Here is a 14,221-nt window from a genome sequence, read left to right as displayed (position 1 = left end):
AGCCCACTAACTATCCCACTATTGGCAATGGTACTACTGTACTTTCAATAAAGCAATCGTACTGTCAAATTCACATAAACTCTGTCTGAATACATTGCTTGTCTTAATGGGTTCAGTTGACTATTTAATCTGCAAATTCCTATGACCTGTATCCCAAACACACACCATGTGAAACTGTACGTGGGCAACTGTGCACTCAATGGGTATGGACTAGTACGACATGTTTTAGTGTTTAATTTAAATGATTTGCTTATTACATCGGTGTACACATCTACCAGATACTGTATAATGATATCTTACATTAGTATGGAAATCACTGACACTGAGGTGAACATGAAAATGTCTTATATAAAGTCAGATAAGCAACCAGTATACCTCATTATCCACAAATACATGGTACTGCAAAAGTGCACATAAGCTTGTCTGGGAATATACACAGAGAAAGGTGTTATGGGTAAACATAACTAGTTTGCAGAGGAGTCGTCATGCACACAATTTTCAGAAATGTGTCTCGAGGTCCATGTGAAAAACAAGTTGATTGATTTATCTAGCTTCTTGTGGGGAGGCTGGTTTGAAAAAGGAAAGTACAAAATAATACATTGCTCAGTAGTCCAAACACAAACATTATAAACATGGCAGGACCATGTTCATGTGGACATTATAGCAGTAACATCAGCATAGATCAGTGTCTCTAAACTTTCCACCATTGTTGTTTTTCCTTTCGTGGATTTAACTGCATCTTGGTGACATATGGCATTTGGAGAAAGTGTGCACAATCAGCGCTTCGGCTGGTATCCTTCATGAGCCCCTTAAGCACCCCATGGCTCAAACCATGATAGTCAACACACAAAGGGATATTACCAAACTGCAGGTGTGTGTCAGTGGTGTGAAGGCTTACCTCAGAAGTAGCACATTTACACATGAATGCGTGAGCACACACACTCTTCCCCGTCTGACTTGTGAGCAGCTGACACTGATGTTGGTGTCACTGTGAGAGTTGCTCTCCTGCCAAGACGCTGATGCTTCTCGTCTCTACAACACCTGGAGACACTTGGCAGCCTCTGCAGTAGTCTGTTTTATTTGTATTCATTTCGTCTAGGTTTGTTGTCTTTTACTTTCGTCAAGGACATTTTTCAGTTCACATTATTTAAGTTTTTGGTAAACAGATTTGTTGAGTTCTACATTAAAGCGCTTTCCATAAATCATGTTTTTATTACACAGTAATCTCATTTCCAATTTAGATTTGATTGGCATATTCCTTTTATTAGAATATCAGCATTGTTGCCTTACAATTACAGCAACTGTTGCAAATTTACAGTAATTGAATTATTCTAATGAACAGAAAAGTATTCAGCTATTCTGTAACTTCCAAAGCCTGTATCAGTGATTTTACTATTAGGCTATTATAATTATGATAATACAAAAAGTAGGTTTAGGGAAAACTCTGAGTAAATTAGCCCATAGATGAGGGAAACTTTTTTACCAGTCCAGAAAGAGAGGTAACTTAGACTCTAGTTTAGTTACTGGGGTAACTGACTTTGTGAACCTAACCTGCTTGCTGGTAGGTTTTCTTCAATAAACCCTGAGCTTCTTCTGTCAGTCATTTCTTTTAAACTCTTTGCCCTCGCATTGAAATATTACACAGGGTCAAGTCACCCTCAGCTCAGAATGAAACCAATGAATGTCCTTATTTTTTTGACTGCAGACATCTGCCCGTTTGTAAGAGCAGTTTATCACAAAGAATGTGCAATCTCAGTTTAAATTGTAAAAATCAGTATGAAGCTTCAGACACGTGGGATCAATGAAATATTATCTCTATCACTCATGATGTGATTTGTTGCAGCGACAGAACATGACTCTTATGATATAGGGGAGTATATGTTAATATTTCAGAGTTAGCAGGCTGGTGGTGCAGCTGCAGAATATAAAAGTAAGTTAAGTGTGAATGTGTTTTATCAGTATCTTTAAAATTACATTTGTTGAAGTAGCTGAAATAAACCCACTGAATGCTGTTGAGCCAATATCCCAATACATGTCTCTAAATAAGACTTTACTGCATTTTAACTTCCATGCCTTTCAAGTGCAAATCACCAACCACGTTATTACTGGATCAGATTGTTGGCTTATAATCATAGCCCCTTTTACACTGCCTGTTGAAGGCAGGAATATCACACCATGATGCTGCTTAGTTGTGCTGTATTTAAGGTACAATCATGGAAAAGGGGGGACAGAGTGGTCTCACCTTTAAGCCACCATGGGGGGTAGTAACAGCGCAGGAACAGTGTCTGTATAAACAGGACAGCCAGCAGGATGAGACCATAGGCAGGGCGGGTGTGACGTTTTGACGATGTGTTACGCGTGAGACCCACCATGGGAGAGTTAAAAAGGAGCTGTTAGCAATTAGCGGCTAACTCATGAAGAAGAACAGCAGCCGTCAATAGATGAAGAAGTTCCTGGTACTATTTGGGGGGCAGGAACTTTACAGGAACGTCCTCTCGCTCTGCCTTCTCAACCGCCGTGTCTCCACTGAGAGAGCGGAGTAGGAGGAAGGTTCCTGTAAAGTTACTGGGCTCTGGATGTGATGTAATCATTGCACGACCATTTTGACCGGGGCGACGCTGGCTATTTTGTCGCTTTCTGTTGACGTCACATCCCGCCTTGAGTAAATCCAGTCAGCACCAAGTAAACCCCAAGCCCAACCAGGAGTTTTTCGGGGCCGTTCTGAGTACCTACTCCGAGGCAGGGACTTGTTTAGCCCCTGTAAAAGTTCCAGAACTCTGTCCTTCGGGGGTGGTTCCTGCGGTGGAGACACGCACCAACGGCCCCGGCCCCGTAAAATTACCCCGAAGTTCCTGCAGTGGAAACGGGCCTATAGTCAGCAAATTGGGGAAAAAATGAGTCCGGTAGCACCAGAGATTTGCCACCATATAACAAGGACAGTAAATGGCTGTTGTTGACATGTTATGCCATTGTGATGACATGTGGTGATATGAAACTTGATTGTGTTCACTTATTGACACACTTTGTTCTTAAAGATAAGCATGCACAGTCCACATATAGGCCTACATGCATTAATATCTCTGAATCCACTGGATTAAAATGGAGGTTCTCCCTTTTATTGACTTGTTGCAATGGTGAATTGTAGTATCGGAGCTACTGCTACTGCGCACGAGCCATAGACTGTACAAATAATGGCTGCCGCTACTATCATGCCACCCATTGGTTTGTGGACTGCCGTTTTAAAGCTCAACTTTGGCATTTCGGCTGTTGCCATCTTGGTTTTTTTGGGGAGCCAGAAGTGAGCATATTTGGATAAGGGAGCTGTGGAGGAGCGAGGGGTGAACCTGACTCCTAAACTGTACCAACACCTCGTAGACAGCCCATCACTTAATCCGCCCCCCTCTTAAATATGCATAACGTTGGGCCTTGATAAAATGTAAATGGGTGAAAAAAATTCACCCTCCTTACAATTGACGTGAATGTTGAAATTAGCTTCAGAGACCAAAACCATTTTTTGTACTGGGCTTTAAACATGTTTATTTCTGCTTTAAAGTTTTGCATTTTAATATAGGGGTCTATAGGGATTTGCCCTGTTTTGGAAAAAGCATCTTGTGGCCCTTCAAGGAACTGCAGTTTTTGGCACCTCCGCATTGGCTGCATGTTTTTAGCCTCAGAAGCACAGGCCTAATTCAGGGTGCACATACTCAGAGATGATTTAACTGACTCTGATTAGCTTGTCTGGATCTGAAAACTCTTGAGTTTTCCATCCCATGGTTAGTCAACTCAGAATTCAGGGTCATATGTCCTCATTTCTCTTATCACGTGTTAGGGATTTATTCAGTACTGTTCTCCAAAACTTTGTCTCAAAACTTTAATGTCATACAACTTTTTCATTTTTCTCTCTGCCATCAGCTTACCAAATTTAACTGACATGATCTGTTTCATTTTGAAGTTTTAGTTTCCTATCACTTTCAGGGTCAGTTATCTGAGCCTGTCGCACCACAGCAGAAAAAATCAAAAAAACAAATCTAGAGAGAGGAAATGGAAAACCTGTCTGTCAGTCTTTGAATCTTGTGCGTGTGGTTTTTCATTATCAAACTCCTTAGTGTAAACAAATGTCAGAGTAGCCCTGTCAGCCGAACTGGATCCTGTTCAAACGGGTGATTTGACAGGACAGCGGTTTGTTCCAGGGTGAAGCTAGTGTGTCTGCCATGACTCACAACCACATTTGGAAGGTCTGTGCTGTGGCAGGTGCTCGCAGATGGAAACATAAAAGAAGGTGCGATGCAGGATCAGGTGCGTTATTAATCCCCACTCACAGGCTGCAGCTCTTTATGAGGATTCTGCCAAAGAGCTGATCAAACAGCCGGGGTTACTTTTGGCTCATACAGCTGTTTGTCATTGTATTCATGTTTGTATTTGAATAAGTCTGAACCAAACAAACAGCTTGAGCAATCAGGTGCATGCTGCTGTTAAACTGTGAGATCAAGCCTAGATACTTCTGGGGGGCGAGGGATAATAAAAGAACATATTGAACTAAATCCAGAATTCGTTTAATAGGGAAGACACCTTGTCTTTACTTGGAGCCAGCTCGAGATGATCTCCACAGCTATTGCCAGAAAATTGGGTGTACATATTAATGGTTTAAAGACATGCTGGTTAATTGGTGACTCTAAATTGGCCGCAGGTGTGAATGTGAACGTGAATGGTTGTCTGTCTCTGTGTGTTAGCCTGGCGACCTGCCCAGGATGTACCCTGCCTCTCGCCCAGTGTCAGCTGGGATGCGCGCTCCAGCCCCCCCCCCCGTGACCTCCGACGGGAAAAGCGGTTATGAAAAATGGATGAATGAAAGAATATTCATAGGCTAGTTTGCCATGGTTACCTCTCCTCTATCACCAGCATCACTTTCATTATGGACAGGACTAATGCAGCGATTTCTCATTTACAAAAAACATTTTCTTAATGTGGCGCTATCTGCAGTGGAAAACATTTGCATTCGGTGGCTAAAGAGCCACTGGAAAAACAGAGACAGGTCACTAAACCACAACCAGTTTGGTGTTTGCACAGTGGTGCAGCTTAGCAGGTGTGTCAGGTTATGACACGACAGCTGCTGACAAAGTGAGCTCATACGCGAGGTCACTTATACGATATGCACATTTTCTTCTGGCGACTGGGCCGGCTCCGGCTGCAAACACAGTTCTCCAAACTGTGTGTCCCGAGCTTTTGTTACAGCAAAGCTGCCTGGAAATGTCCCAACTTTTCCTTTTGTTGGTCTCAAACAGAGGTCTGCTGCTGTCTGCTGCCTCACAAATGCATCACGCCGTGCACCATCCCTACCTCCTCCTGTTGAGAAACTTTGCTCACATGCATGTAATCTGACGTACGTCATACATATGAAACAATGTATCATAGATGTGGTTTGTAGAAATGTACAATGCCAACAGCATATCCTGGCAGCTGGGCTGGTTGTGCTCATTGATTGCTGTTTACCTGGTTGAAACAGCAGCCGAGCCAATCAGAGCTTTGTAGGTGAGATTACAAACGAGATTCTCATCAGAGACAGAAAAACATGAACTAGAAATTTGCCACAAAACTTTGTGTTTTTATCACTAAAACGGATACAGCTCTGACAGTCACCGTTGTTCTTGACTGAAACTTTTGCACTGCACAGTGTGATGAACATTGCAGCCTGTAGGGGACTCTAATGAGCTTCATGTTATTTTTCCTCCAATTTAAAGTTAGCAAAGCTTTGTTTACTCATGCGGCACTGATTTCCCCCTTTTCTGTCAGCCTAGACATCACAAAGATATGCCTCTTCATCTCCCTGCATCTCCCGTCAAACAAAAATGAAAATCCGACCGTACACAATGAGATTTCCCTGCTTTTGCTGACTGGTGCTTTGGAGTCTCCTCTGTAGCTTTCAGCACTTTCTCACCGGGCCCCTGTCTTGTGCCATTTGTTTCAGTTAGCGGGTAATGTGTGTGGTTGTCAAAACCGATTGGCTTTGGTGGTCTGAGCCGCGCACTCCAAAGCACGCTGGACAGTAAATTGTATTTTTCCACAGAGTTATTAGGCCATTATTATGGCGCTTGAAGTGAACAATGCTCCTCGTCTTCACAGGCAGACAATTAGAATCATCATTAATCGGCACTATCAGCACATCAATGGGGCAGAGGGGGTATAATGGAGTTATAGACCACTTATAGGGCAATCAATCAATGGGATTGCTAACTAAACTGTCATTCATGGTGCCCAAACTGAATGGCTGGTCAGTATTGGAGTGGAGTATGTGAGAGGAATGTTTATGGCATGTTATTTGTACTAATGTTCAGATGAGCCCCATCTCTTATCTTAAGGTCTTTTCCTAATCTACACAGTCTCTGCAGCTGCAACACAAATCTCCAAGCAATCACGGGTGGCTTCACCACGGAGGCCCGATGGGTTGCAATAATGGCTGAATACATAACAGCCAGACTAGACAAAGAGCGACTGTAAATTGTCGCTGTTAATGCTACTCACAAGCACCAAACAGCAGGCAGACGGAGTTAGCAACTAGCTGGTGAACACAGTGGAACATTTAGCAGCTAAATAGACAGATATGTCTCTCAAGAGTCCAAGTAGGAGCTGAAGAAGGAATGAATGCTGGACGTGCAGCTCTAAAAGAATGATAATGTTGCACTACTGGATGTCAAGGAGGCAACTCTGCTGACATGCTCACCATAACAGCTTTCGAAGTATGTGTATGTCAGGTTTACGGCTTGTTGCAGACAAGAAGCAAAATAAATGCAAGTAATGCAGCTTGGACTTAATGCAAATTCCCTCTAGCACTCTAAAATAAAACTATATCCCCTGTGTTGATTCCAACACTGCCCAATTGCCCAATAAGAGCTTTATAAATAAATAATGTAGTCTGTGCAAACCAGGCTGCAGACATGCCAAGAAAAAAGAAAGGTACAGGGAGTCTGACGGAGTCTTTGTATCAGTAACCGAGAGGTCAAGATGTTGCCCTCAGCCATAATCATTTCTTCCTTTTTCTCTCTTTGTCTCCTCTCAGATGACCCAAGAACAGTGCACTCATAGGAACAATGTCCAGAGTTCAGAGAAACCACAAGTGTACAAAGTGGGAATATACGGCTGGAGGAAACGCTGCCTTTACTTCTTCGTCCTGCTGCTGATGATCCTGATCCTGATCAACTTGGCGCTAACTATCTGGATCCTCAAGGTCATGAACTTCACCATAGTAAGTCACCTTTTCTCTTTTTATTTGGATCTCAACGCGTGTGCGCCCGCGTTGATGAATCTGAGTTGTCATTGAAACCAAGACAAAAACGATTGTAGCTGCATGAACGGTCCCATTTTCAAGGGGACGGATTAGTTCAACCAGCATGAAATACAGCAGCGTGATTGCTTCTATGATGAATATTTGAGTTGCCCTGCTCATGATGCCGGGTAATTCATTAAATGTTTAACAGTGATCCTTTGACAACAAGGTCACAGCTCTATCTTTGATGCTCCTACAGCCATTTTACATTTACACTTTATACTAGAATACATTTGGGTCACACTGGAGACATGTTCACCACTTATGGTAAGATCTGATCTGCTTGCTGTCTGCTGCTGTTGGGATTCAGGTGTGAAAGTTTGTCTCTTACACACGTTGCACTTAACACTTTGTTGGTGATGCGGTCAAGTGCTTGCATGGTTGGCTTCTGTAGTTATAGTGGAGACACATTAAATGTGCCTGAGTATCTCTGCAGGGCTTTGAGTTATGATGCCATCAGTGTGTCTTGAATGTGTTTACCATCAGGATGCAAATCATTAGAAAAAAGTAATTGATACTGACCAATGATCTACAGAGTTGATGCTCATTAAATTGATAGTGCACCCAAAAATGAAAATTCAGCCATTATCTACTCACCCATATGCCGAGGGAGGCTCAGGTGAAGTTTTAGAGTCCTCACAACACTTGCAGAGATCCAAGGGGAGAGGAGGTAGCAACACAACTCCACCTAATGGAGGCTGACGGCGCCCCAGATTCAAACGTCCAAAAACACATAATTGAAACCACAAAATATCTCCATACTGCTCGTCCGTAGTGATCCAAGTGTCCTGAAGCCCCGACATAAAAAGTTGTTTGGAAAAACGTCATTTGAACTCTGTTTTTAGCCTCATTGTACCCTGTAGCTCTGACTGCCTCTCTGTACAGAGCGTGAGACCAGCAAAAGCACGTGAACACACATGAAGGCAGTGCCCATGTCTCACGGTCTCGCGCAAGCACACACACGCGAGCGCAGTGTACGTCACTACGGACGAGCAGTATGGAGATATTTTGTGGTTTCAATTATGTGTTCTTGGACGTTTGAATCTGGGGCACCGTCAGCCTCCTTCACCTGAGCCTCCCTCGGCATATGGGTGAGTAGATAATGGCTGAATTTTCATTTTTGGGTGCACTATCCCTTTAAAGCCACTTTACTGCAGGTATTTATGTTTGTAGTTTCCTGTGGACTTCACCTATCTGCAGCTGATGCCTCGGATATTTTGTAAGTAATTATGTGTGTAATTAATGCTTGAAGTGTGGATGTGCGGTTTTGGTATCAACATTGCAAATTATAGGTAAAGTGTTTCCATAGAGACGCACGCTGCAGTGACATGTAGACCTAAATGCAGTAAAGTATAGTAAAAGAACTCAGAGTATCACTTTATTGATCAGCCTTACAATCTTCATTGTTTCCAGCTTTATTCCTTTTTCCCTTCACTCCTCCTTCACTGTTTGTCTCTGTCTTGTAAAAACAACAAAACAAACACCTTTTGTTCTCTCCATCTGGGGTGCATTTAGTCTAAGTGAACCAGAACGGAGGGATAAAACCTCGACTCTGAAGCTGTCACCCTGCTCCTCTCCGCTGAGCTACACCATGCTACTGCTACTGTACATCAAAGCAGAACAAAAAAAACCCCAAATGCTCGGAGCTGGGAAGCTCACATATGAGTCATTTTAAGTGAAGATCACAGAAAAGATTATTCAGTCATTCAGATATTTTGTTTCCGTTTTTTGTTCTTTGTTATCCCTGCTGGGTTGTTTTTGCACTGCAGTTACATCAGCAATGTCCTGCCTCGTGTTAATGACCATCTAGTTTCTGTTTCTTTGCGTGACCAAGCCTTCCTCAGATTTTTATCCCAACAAACTGAAGTTAATAACAGCTTAATTTCCTGTTTGACACTGAAGAAATGCGCGCACAGGGGAAAGATGCATGAAAAATGAAATATGCTTACACATGTCATCAGTAAACATCTAAACAGGGAAATAAAATGCTGCATTTAATGTGGAAAATGCTTCTAAAAAGTTCTAAATGAAGCTGGTAAATGTGGCTTTTATAGTCATATGTACAAACTGCGACTCATGAATGAAACTAGAAGCCGGCCCTCACAAATATGGTCACTGTAAGTTCTTTCTCTTTTTTGTCCATATGCATCTTTTATCCATCACGCCCAGGGTGTTTGAGGTTTAACGAACTGGGGATGCAGTCAGTTTAATCAGTCAATTAATGAGCAATAAAAGAGCAAAATAGGCATTTACCTCAATAAAAGCAGCATGGATTATTAGGTTAAAGTACATGAACAATAATAAAGATGTTGTACTCATGATCAAATTATTCCACTCTCTATCCACATCTGCAGTACAACTATATTTCCAAAACCCTGTGACGATGATCTCTAACTAAGTCTGACTGTTTTCTTTTCTCTGCCTTGTTTTAGTTTCACTATGTCTTACTGTCCCTGTCTCTCTAACCCAGTCTGCTTCCCTCCGACTCTCTCGCTCTGCTTAGTAATCCACTGTGCCTGTGATGAGTCAGAAACAGATGCAACAGAATACGACACACACACATTTATATAGCACATACAAACGCGCGCATGGCCGTTGCTGTGAATAATACATGAGGTCTGCTTCACAGTGGGGCTTTAATATGAGATCTACATAAATCAGAGAGCAGTTTCTCAGATGATGAGCTGTATGTTCTGACAGCGCTGCACTCGGGGTGTTATAATGTTTTTAATGCGTCTGCCTGCAGATTATGGAATAAGAAAAAAACATATGAAATGAGGTACGTTTGAAAGGGACTAAAGCAAACCAGGCCTCCTTCATCGTGTAGCCCCGCCCTGCCCCAGGTGTGTAAGAGTGATTGTCAGGACGGTGGTTTGCTTTTTGTTTCAGTCTTCTTTGCATCAGTCACATGGGTTTCCATTTAATTTCAAATGAGAGCAGGGTTGCTGCTGTTTCTCAGGTTTGAACATATTGTCCTGCTCATTCTTGGACATCAAATACGGACTGGCACTTTTAATGGGAGAGAATCTGCTGAACTAGAAAAGTGCACCGAGTAGAGTGCAGGTCTGCGCCAGGCAGCCGCCCGAGCTATCTGCAGCCACTCTTGACAGTTCTTGCAGTTCCAACAGAGGCACTGCAGTGTGTTTCAGAAGCATCCCGAAAGCTAAGAAAAATACACACTTTGTCTATTTTTCATTACATTTCATTTATTTTATTTATTGGACGACGCATATTAATCAGCATTCCTGATGATGTGCCAGTGTTAGCCTTCTGGCTAATTTTCAGCTGCAGTCCTTTGGCAAGATGTGTAGAAACCATAAAAGAAAAATTCCTTCACTGTGGCTTTTGATGTAGCTAGGGTGCGTTGCTCAGAGCAGATCAAGTTTTTCTGCTAACGGGCACTGAATGTGAAATATAGATACAATATAATCATGAGGACGAATGTATTTTTAATAACTAAAACACAGCCACAAATCTTTGATCCATATCGTTCGTAACTGGACTTTTAATAGTACTGACTTTGTTTGCAGGCTTCAGCACAACAAAGTAGGAAATAACAAAAATAAACACAACTAAAATGCACACAAAAAAACATTTTCCCACTTATTTATGAAAGAAGCAGAAATATCAAGGAAAAATGACCAAATCAACAAAGTTTACAAAATCTGGTAGGCAAATTGCTCTGCTTCTGAAATGCTTCCGGTGTATTACTGATACTGGTTCCCTGGAGAGGGTGGAAAAAAGTTTTTCTTCCCTGTCCCAAAAACTCATCTCATTGTGCACAGATGAACGATGTTTGACTTCCCCCAGAGATCCCTGCCTGTCTGGCGGCAGATGTCCACTTGCAGCGGCACGGGGTGAAGCCAAACACTGTTCATCTGCACACACTGTGATACCACACAGCTGGTTCAATATCAGCAAAGTTTCCCTTTATATTCATTGTCTTGTGTGGCGATCAGCAGTGATGTGGTGGTTCACTTTTACACTGTGATCTGTAGCCTATAGTTCGGCTTTAGCTTCTAACTATCTTTGTCTTTTTAACCTGTTGTTGCTGCTGAGTCAGTTTGACATCCTGGATATATCCTTCAAACACAGACTGTAGACCCCTCTGTCTGCTTCTCTCTGGAATCACTCTTTCATTGTTCCAAAAACATGATAATATTTCTTCAGGGAGTGCAGTTAGTTACAGTGTGGGCTCCAGGCTTACTCCAACAGCTTGTGTAGAGTGCTCCAAGGATGACGTTTTTCTGTAGGCTGATGTAGAAGTTAGCGTCGCCCTGTTTCCTTGTCAAAAAGCCAATGGGATCTTTTGAGACCAAACTTTTCTATTGATGTCAGTTTTTCGAGCCATGACGATGGCCAAAATGTGGTCTGCAGCAGATGGTTAGGCCTTGCTGTTTTTAGCCAAGGCTGTTTCCAGAAAACTCGCAGCCCTTACCAGCTGGTTAAGAGGAGTGAGGAGTTAGCTGTCAATAGCATTATAAAACAGCCAACACAACAGGGTTTTCAATAATTATGAATCACTGAAACCACGAGAGGTTATATGTCTTGTTTAGTAGTTATGATTGTCTCTGAAGTGATTAAAGTAGCAGGACAAATATTTGGGGACCTCATTATGAACCATTTTTTGAGTAAATCCCAATCATTGTATGACTCATTTATCAGCTTGAAACCAATTAAGTTTGAGAAAATGTGAGTTGAAAACAACCCTAATTAACTTGTCTGGGCAGTCTGGTGATATTTTTTTAATGTGTTATGGTGTGCTATTAAACCAGAATGTGGCAGCATAGTCAAAATGACATTGAACTATAGCTCTGGCTAAGGTCTTTACTGTTGATCTATCCAAAAACCTTTATTTTCTTGCCAAGAATTTAGTCTTTTGGCAGATGTTTGTGAGGGCTTTCACAGCCACAGTCTCCCCCAATAGATGTTTATATAATGTACATCCTAAATAGTTCACTTTGTCCTTTGCCAAAGTAACAGTCTCTCTTACCTTTACCTTCATCTCCAGGGTCTTTCCTAGTTTTAATCTGGATCCAAAAACATGGCTTCTGTTTTCCCTAGATGAAGAGACAGCTTGTTATTAGATAGTCAAGTCCCAACATTTTGAAGCTCTTTAGCCAAACACTTTTCAACAACTGCTGAATCTTTATGAGATTTGAGAATAGCTGAATCATCTGCATAGAAAAACAGTTCAGATGAACACACTTGCAGGTGCATGATGAGATGCAAATATTTTATTGTTCTTCCCTTTGTGTAGTGAAGTGTACTTTCAATAACTGCTGGTTTAAATCACTCACGACTCTGTTTGAGCTCCCGCCTCGTCTCACTTCTGGTATGAATTCCCACTAAAGGGATAAATTCTAGGATTTTGGGCTCTAAAGTGTGAGCAGCCTCTCAGAAGTTCGAAGTGTCAAAACAGTTTTCTATTGGCAAACTACAAAGAAGAACCTTTGCAGAGTTTTACCTTGCTGCAGCCAAAGCAGAACACCACACCCACAGCAGTAAAGTCTGTGGTTATGGGATGTTTTGTTATCTACCGAATTAATTTGAAGGCTTCAGGACACACACCAGCCAACTGAAACAGTATCCCTAATGAGCCAATAGAAATCCATAAATGTACATGAGATCAGCAGATGCTTGTAGATTTATCCCTGCATTCAAAGCAGCTAAACTGAAGGAGTCTGAGTGAGTAGGAGGGGGAGGAGGAACGCTGGAGGTGGGGGAGCTTAGAGGTATGAAGAGATTAAATATTTACTGTACACCAACTGCAATTACAGAGACGAGTGTGAATAATGAATATGGACAAGCAGTGGACATCAGGGAGAATGATGTTGGTGTGTGTGGGAGGATGTGAGTCGATGTGCAAGAACTGTAGAGTGTGTTTAAAATGTGTTTCTGCCATAAAAAGCCACTGAACTACGTTTCACCTGTGTAGATCTCGAAAAGCATTCTCTGTACATATGTGGAAAAGTGCACAAATCTGCACTGTGGGTGCACACTCTTGGATTTCAAGAATTGTTTAAATATTAATGTGGATTTCTCATTGGCACTCATCCATTTGGTTTAAATGTCTTTCAGAAAATGAAATCCCCTCTGACCTCTGACACCAGTGCAGCCAAGCAAAAAAGAGAGCTATCGACAGAATGTCACCGCCATACTTTTATCTGTTTTTCAAAGATGGTTTCCCAGTCTCGGACTTTACAGTAGCCCCCTGCAGCTTTTTGTTATCTAGTTACTCTGAGTTGAAGTTCAGCCTGAGATCACTTTTACGTAGTTCGTCCTTACTATCCATAAATGGATTTTTTTCCTGAATAGCGAGACTGACCTCTGCTCTTCTTTGGGATGTTCCTCCACCGTGAAATTGAGCAGCCTGTAGAGCCATGAGTCAGGCAAAGGGAGCTTGAGTGGTTCAGGAACACTAAGAATTACTAGAGTATGCCATGGCGCAATTTGGAGATGTAGTCCGCAATTTTAACAAAAAAAAAAATGCTGCCCAAACCCATCCTTAACCCAGGGGGTATTTCTCTTTCATTTACTGTAGCAAATATGTAGCATACAGCATATTCGCATAACTGAGTCTCCTGTGAAGAGTTCCAACTTCCTGCCTGGTTTTAAATATCCACAAACACAAGCAGAACCCATTTTGTGGAAATACAAGCAGCAGTGTGTCAAATGTTCCGATGCTCTTTACGCAGCTGCAGGTTATTAGACCACAAACAGACTTGTTCACACACATTACTGCATTGCATTTTCTCCATCCGGGGCCGTGCTCGCCACTCTTATTTTGAGATATTATGGAAATGTGTGTCAAGTCCAACTTGAGAGCTCCCTGCTCTACAAATGGCTCTTTTAAAAAACCTGCATTAGCATGGGTCAACAGCTTGTTATCGGTTGATA

The 14,221-nt window shown here is 42.1% G+C and overlaps 1 protein-coding gene across 2 annotated transcripts in view; it reads left to right on the top strand.

Annotated features, from left to right (window-relative positions):
* The window catches only part of sgcd (sarcoglycan, delta (dystrophin-associated glycoprotein)), a 226,197-nt gene that overhangs the window by 39,274 nt on the left and 172,702 nt on the right, over positions 1 to 14,221 (top strand). For both annotated transcript variants that reach the window (XM_050040562.1, XM_050040563.1), the window contains exon 2: positions 7,055 to 7,240. In XM_050040562.1, the coding sequence (XP_049896519.1) occupies positions 7,055 to 7,240 (186 nt within the window). The remainder of the gene's footprint in view (positions 1 to 7,054; positions 7,241 to 14,221) is intronic.

The sequence above is a fragment of the Epinephelus moara genome, chromosome 3, assembly GCF_006386435.1.
Source record: "Epinephelus moara isolate mb chromosome 3, YSFRI_EMoa_1.0, whole genome shotgun sequence".
Classification (NCBI taxonomy): domain Eukaryota; kingdom Metazoa; phylum Chordata; class Actinopteri; order Perciformes; family Serranidae; genus Epinephelus; species Epinephelus moara.
This window is presented reverse-complemented; position numbering and strand designations above follow the sequence as displayed.